Below are 7406 nucleotides of genomic sequence, written 5' to 3'. Positions count from 1 at the left end.
TGGTTGAAGCACTCACTGTAACAACAATAGCTCTTGGTATAGATGGGTGGAGCGAACAGACGGGTAAAGACCTCTAATAAAATAGGTAGGGGGACAAGGTGGGGCACCCCTATGTGCTTCTCACTTTATGATAAATGGGTATTTTGTGAGGGGAAATGGTATCCGTCTATACGTATAGACGGATAGTGTCCGTCTATAATGAGAATTTGTGCTGTAACAACTAGACGAATGATAAACATGATTTCTTAAGTCATGCGCGTTAGCACGTGCTTACTTGGGTATTGAGATGTTTGTCGCTTGTATGCGCTGACGCGGTGTTTTTTTTTTTTTTCTAGCCTTTGCATCTACGGAGTAATTTACCATGGTAAATGTATTATCTTTCTCTGTTTTAATTATTTATTTAATTTTTAGTTTATTGTAATAGACATTCTAATCAAACGTAAATAAATGATCAAGAGTTGAGACAAAGTGAATACTTCGAATTATGTGAGCAAATTTGAAAAAAATGTACTCGTACTATATTCTACAATTCATTAAAACATTGGTCTTTGTAACAAACAAAAACTACAAATAATGTCACTTTTTGTTTGAATAACCAAAACCATCATACAAGTATACAATTCAATATCTAAGAAACATTTCTAATAAAAATTTTTCCAACAAAAAAGAGTCTGAAAAAAAATGCAATTAGTAGATTATACAACTGGTTGTATGTAGTTTATGTACAACCTTTTCAATGTTGTCGAGTTTTGTTATAAAGTTGTTGAGCTTTACTAACAAAATTGTCGAGTTACAATACAAAGTTATTGAGCTTTAAGAGGAATAATTATTAAACTCAATAACTTTTTAAATTAGCTCAATAACTTATAAAATAGCTCGACAACTTTGTGTAAAGAACTCAACAACTTTGAGGCGGTTGTACAATGCTAATATACAACTGGTTGTAAGATAGTATTTGTGAAAAAAATGTAGTAGTAACAAACTAACAACTAGAATAAACCCCTTAAACTCGATCATCTTCTCATCCTATTCTCTCTTGTTAAATTGATCTCTACAATTTTAAATTACGCTCTGATCCCGTATTTTAGTCAATAATCTCCTTTTTCCTCTTCACTTTCTCTATTTCTGTAAATAATCGTTAGTGCTCAAATTTCTAATGCTTATTTACGGAGATGGAGGAACTTAAATATGGAGTATTTTCTCGGAATTGTATTATACTCTTTCTAATTTTTCTATGTACAAAAAAAAAATCAACTATTTGGGATCAAGCCCAAGTTTACATATCTCTTCCAAAGGTGGACTATCCCAATTAGCTGCTCTTCCCTTCATCACCTCAAAATCCTTAACACATTGTTCCACACTCAATGACCCAACTTTCTTCCTCAATCGGGCCGGTCCGTCTCCAACGGCCTCATCAAAAACATCTTCCCAGCCCAATTCCCACTCACCACTGGCATCACACAACTCAAGTGACCCATTGCGCCACGGCGTCCAACTCCACCCCTTTGACACCCCGTCCATCACATTCGCCACGCAATTTCCAACACAAACGGGCTTGCACGGCCGGCATTTGGCCCCGTTTAATGGCCCGTTGCTAGATAGAGACGCGACAACAACACCATAACCAACTGGCGGGAATGCGTATCTCCTATCCGACACAATACAAAATGGTTGAAGCGGGGTCTCTTGGTACGAGATATTATGGGCCGTGAGTTGGGCTTTAAAAGATGTCTCGGAGTTTAGGCCCGTGTAGTTCAATTTGTCTAGGTCCGGAATGAGGGATAGTCGGGCTAGCGCGATTTTCGAGGTATTATAGTCTCCAACTCCAAGCCGGTCGTTGAGTCCACCATATGTAGAACCCGGAGGAACCACGTATTTACCCGGAACAAAGCTACTCGGGCTTAATGGAGCGGACCAATAGCCATCGACACGGGTTCGGACTATCCAATCATATGTAAAACCCTTTTCTTTTTGGTAATCTTCAATCAATGTAAGACATCCTTCCACCAGGTTGAAGTATTGTAATAGTCCCTACAAGAAATTTCACAAGTTTGACTTTTAGTGAATAGAATATTATTAAATAAATGATAAATGAACTATATACACCAAATTTGAATTCAAGTTGAATAATTTCTTAGATAAGTCTCCAGGACGAAACAACCTGGAAGACTGAATCACTGAAATATTAACATGACGATTTTGGGTCACTTGAAAAAGACAAAAAAAATTAATTCCTCCATTTCGATCATTTGTTTACCTTTCGAATTTGGGACATTTTTAAAAGTTAATTTGATCATCCACATAACTTATTGTCTACTTGTCACTCAATAACAACCTCCTCAAATGGTCCTCTCCACTTTGTTCGGTTTTTGTGTCAAATTAAAGATAAATAAATGACCGGAACGGAAGGAGTAACTCTTATAGTAGAACACTGACATTCAAAACCCCACTAGAAACAAATTATAGAAAATAATAAACAAGAAGCTTCTGTTATTTGAATATAGAATTATTCATAGGTTAATGGCCTCATTCAGATCCAAATTCAATGGGATTAGCTGTCAATCTGTCATGACTCATGAACTAATCATGATTACCATTTTGACACTAGTAAAATGTTGGCATTGACAGTAGATAAGATAATGTACATTTGTTTAATCCTAAATTTTAATTCAGTCCTCGACAATTTTTATTTTGGGTCGCTTGAAAGTTGAAAACAGTTTCTTTAAAAACAGTCATCGACGCAGTTTTCATTTTAATTCCCTTGTATTGCTCAAAGCGAAATGTATACGGTATACCCTTGTACATTTGTAGTACCCTTATGAGTTATGGCCTTGTTAGTTCATATACATTTCCGTGAATAAATATTCAACCTTTAGATTAAAGATTTTAACTCGATTTCATTTATTTTTTTGCTCCATGACCCCCCACACCAACTTATAACCGATACGCTACCTAAATCGAACTAATCCGCTACTTTACTTTTCTTATAAGAGCTTAAAAGTATACACCTAAATTCAACGATTCACTAATAATCAATTCTTTCCTAATTACGTTGCAACATTTGACTAATTTTCTATTTAGCAAATAAAAGTAAAACTAGTAAACAAAAGTCCAAAACACTTGTACGATGAGGTTGCATTGATTCACATTATTATACAATTTCAAATTTGTAACGACCTTTTTGTAATCAAACGTAAAAATGGTAGGCCGATATACTTAATAAATTCTTATTTAAGACGGTGATATCTGACTAAACTTAAAGGAGTCAAGTATGGCAGATGAGACAAAATGAGGATGCCTAAAAAACAGTAACCTATCTCAATAATGGGCTGATACATTTCACCAATATGGTTATATGGCAAAATCTTTGATGATATACTCTGTATTAAAATGTCACAATAAATCCCAATTATAACATTGCATTCAAATGATTCAATGTATGAAAAATTAAATGTATCAAAAATAATCAAATAACAATAATTATAGTGTAAAAAACACGTCTTTATTCATGGTGAGTTTAACCAAAGAAATAACACGTCTTGTTCTATAATTTGTTAGAATCAAATAAACATAGTCTTGTTTAAGACCGTCTTTAACTATCATTAAATGAATCACACGATATTAAGACAAATTATTTTAAGCTTAAGACGATCTCAAATAAAAAAGAACAAGACAAACCTGAATGCCGTTAGGTGAATTAGCAGCAGTTAAAACCCGCTGTTGCGACTCCACCTCAGGAATAACCTCCGGCTTAAAAACCCGAACCGACCCGACTCGACCAACTGAATTAAGCAACGAGAGCTTAAACGAATTCGCGTCAAGTGGCGAATTCAAAAACAAGTCCGAGTTAGGAAACTCATTAAGGATCCTGTTAATAATAGAAGGTCCAGTTAACTCAAACCTGCGGGCCCCACCTACCAAACACACGGCAATCCTCGACTCGGTTAACTCGGTCCTCCGCCGAGTTGACCGCGGCGAGTCAGGTCGGAAGACGGCGGAGAATGCAGCGGCTGCTGCGGAGGCGGTTGCGGTGGTTGCGGAGGAAGAGAAGTAGAGTAAGAGGAGGGAAATGGAGGTGAAGAGGAGGAGGATGACCCGGTAATCAAGATCCGATACCCGTTTTGGTATTCGGGTCGGGTTTGATTTTTGAAGATTTCCTTGCATGATAGAGTGATCGTGTTTATTGATTTGATTTTGTTTTTGTTTTTGTTTTTGTTTTTGTTTTGCGTACTTTTTGAATGAGTTTTATAGTGGGAAGGTGAAGGAATGGGGTCGAGAGTTGGGAGATGGTGGGAGAACGAAAAGTGTGTTGAAAGTTTACTTTTGTGGAATTATTTATGGCTTGGACACGTGCCTTCTCATTTACTTTAAAAAAAAAAAAAAAATAGCAAAGCTAAGTGTGACCTTCCTATTAAATTTAAAATGGATGAAAATGTAGATGAGGTAAAAAAAAAATAATGTTCATGACTGAAAGCTCTGTTTTTTCCGGCTCAATGAACTGGATTGGGTATTTGGGTTATGATCATGTTCATTTGGACTTAGTTTCAGCTAATTGTAGTTTAGTTCACCTCTATTTAGTTCGGTTTTTTCAGGTGGAAAGAAACATGATCTAAATAGAGCTGAGCTAAACTAAACTTAACTGAATGGAGCCGCCGAACTTAATTGAATGAAGTTGAAATAAGAGATAAGCTGAACGAACTGAATTCAATTGAATAGAGTTGAACTAAACTGAAATGAGTAAAAGTTAAGGCAAAAAGAACAAGGGCTAACAAAAACAATTGTTATATATATATATATATATATGTAATTAGAAACGTCTTTAATCTGTTTTCATCTTAGGATAGATATTATCGTTCTAAGAGATGCTTATTGGTCATTTTATATGGTGTATGTGATTTTGGACTACCTAAATTGAACTAGGGTAATCTTAACTGAACTGAGATTATTAGATGGTAGCTTAACTAACTATAATTTATAAAAATTGAAATTAAGTTGAAAAGAGATGTCTCTTAAACACTGTTATTATTGTCAAAGAAAAGCATTGTGTAATGTGTAATGTGTAATGTATAATGTCTTTATAATACATTATTACTCCCTTCATCCACATTTGCTCTTTGTAATTAACTTTACGCGGTCTCTAAGACGCTATTTTAACTGCAGTTTTCAAAATATATTTAGAATTATAATATTTTTTTTGTTAAAAATATATTTTGTGAAAGATTGTTTGATGACAAATCTAAATATTTAAGTTTCATGTCTTCATACTTTTTTATTTTTCTACTTATTCAATGTCAAAGCTTGATAAGTTTGACTCTAAAAAGTCAAATGGAAAGAACAAATATGACTAAAGAGAGTAACTTGTAAACCTTGTTTAATTTACTACTAGATAGTCACTAGAGAACCTTATTTACTCGTAGCTATTAGAGCAAGTCCAATGGTAAGCTAGTTGTAACTAGCTTACCTTTGCCACATCAAATGTTAAGCTACAACTACCAAACTTGTACAATGGTTTAGCCTTGTTTATTCTAGCTTGATTGAACCCAATTAATTTCTTATTAGTTGTTTTTTTAGTGGGACCACTTAAGCTACTAAGAGCATCTCCAATGGTTGAGCTACTAGCTTGCGCAATTTTAAGAAATTGCAAGGTAGTAGCTCAACCATTGGAGTAGTCCAAATAGATTAGTTTTGTTTTAAAAAAATTGAGCTAGTTGCTCCATGAGGCTACTTGCTTAAATGGACCCACAAAAAAACATAACCAATAGGAAAATAGTGGTCTCATTTATAATGTTTTAATTTTATATTTAGAAATTAAAAATTGAATAAAATAATAGGAGAGTGTGTTAGGTGGGTCACATAAAGCTAGTAGAAAATCGACTCCACCGTTGGGGAGTAAGTTGTAGCTTGAAATGGTTGTAGCTCACAAAAATGATGTGGCAAAGGTAAGCTAGTACCAACTAGCTTACTATTGTGGATGCTCTAATGAAGCTAGTTGTTCAACCTAAGCAATTCTACTTGGCTATCTCCAATGGTTTAGCCACTAGCTTGCAATTTTAAAATTGCAAGCAAGTCACTAAGCTAAACCATTGTACTTGCTCTTAACCCCTCCGTCCAATCACAAATATTTTTTTATTCTTTGTATAAGGGACGGTCTTTTAATCAAAATTAAATAAATAATTGGGATGTGGAGTATAACGTTGTTATTGTTATGTACGTTATATGTCCGTAAGTGACCAAATAATCTACCACCTAAAAAGTATAAATTACAATTAATCTTACTATAGACGGATATATTCGTCTAAAGTGAAAGACGGATTAAATATGCTTAAAGTGGTGACATTTTTGGGTTTCACCTTGCAACTTGTTGTTTATCTTATACTTAAAGTGGGTGGATATTTAACGCGTATAAACAGATATCTCCTGTCTATAATGAAATTTTGTGTTTAAATTAATGTCTAAGATTGTTAGTTTGTAGAATACACCTGCCTAGATGAATTAATTGTGAGGGTGTTGTAAGTTGTAACCGGCTTTATTAGATTAGATATACCTGGCTACATAAGATAAATATTATCTACAAAGTCAAAGCTTTATAGAGTATTTATTTTAATTTATACTTACATGGTAGTTTATATAACCTCCCTAAGTCCCTAGTTATACTTGACCAGTTGTTCGCATGAGATGTTTAGTCGTTTAGAAGCTCTTGTTTTTCTAATTTTTCAAGCTAATCTGTGAATACGTGACAAATAGTAGAGTTTCTATTACTTTTGACAACAAAATCAAGGAAATACGTGTCAAACACTTACTAAACAACACAAATTCTCATTTGTGACGACACTATTCTATCACAAGTTTGCCACCTTTTACAAAGAGCAAGAAAGAGAACAAGTGGAATAATATATAAGTGGAAAAAGAACATGAGAGATCGCAACTTTATAACAGTCATAAGCAAGACTATCTGTATATATAAACAGAGTGTAATATGTGTTAAACATAAGCACGGTAGGCACTAAATCACGTACCTCATGGCTCATGCACCCAAGATGTCAAGCAGATTTCAGACAAACGCAAATCCCCAATCCCATTTTTTGTTCTATCTCATATTCTCATTCCTTTTCCTTATAATAGATACACTTTTACTATCTGAAATGTGATGTGTCACGACTCACGAGATTAAGATGGTGGAACACGAGATTTGGATATAAAGTGAAATAGACGATCTCAATTTAAGACTATACTCTCTTATAAGGTGACCCTTTATACGCTCATTTTCGTCTGAAGGCCTGAGACAGACCAAATGTGACCAATTTACAGTGAAATGTGATCACCTTTTGTCAAAAATTTACATGAATAACAAACAATAGTTACAACATTTTGTTGTTAAATAGATGGACACATTTTACCATAAAATT

The 7406-nt window shown here is 34.3% G+C and overlaps 1 protein-coding gene across 1 annotated transcript; it reads right to left on the bottom strand.

The window, feature by feature from the left end:
- Positions 1–1179: 1179 nt before the first annotated feature.
- On the bottom strand, positions 1180–4310 carry LOC141607008 (uncharacterized). The gene is made up of 2 exons (XM_074426385.1): positions 3679–4310; positions 1180–2031 (listed from the first exon to the last, which is right to left on the bottom strand). The coding sequence occupies exons 1-2, from the start codon at positions 4162–4164 to the stop codon at positions 1255–1257; spliced, it is 1263 nt and encodes a 420-aa protein (XP_074282486.1). The 5' UTR covers positions 4165–4310; the 3' UTR covers positions 1180–1254.
- Between the last annotated feature and the right edge of the window lie 3096 nt (positions 4311–7406).

This window comes from Silene latifolia, chromosome 10, assembly GCF_048544455.1.
Source record: "Silene latifolia isolate original U9 population chromosome 10, ASM4854445v1, whole genome shotgun sequence".
NCBI lineage: Eukaryota > Viridiplantae > Streptophyta > Magnoliopsida > Caryophyllales > Caryophyllaceae > Silene > Silene latifolia.
This window is presented reverse-complemented; position numbering and strand designations above follow the sequence as displayed.

What these genes read in the sequence shown, in the direction of transcription:
- LOC141607008 (XM_074426385.1), bottom strand. Translation starts at nt 4,164, where the DNA reads ATGCAAGGAAATCTTCAAAAATCAAACCCGACCCGAATACCAAAACGG. An exon ending in ATTCACCTAACGGCATTCAG is followed by an intron (nt 2,032 to 3,678) that starts GTTTGTCTTGTT and finishes AATTTCTTGTAG; the next exon opens with GGACTATTACAATACTTCAA.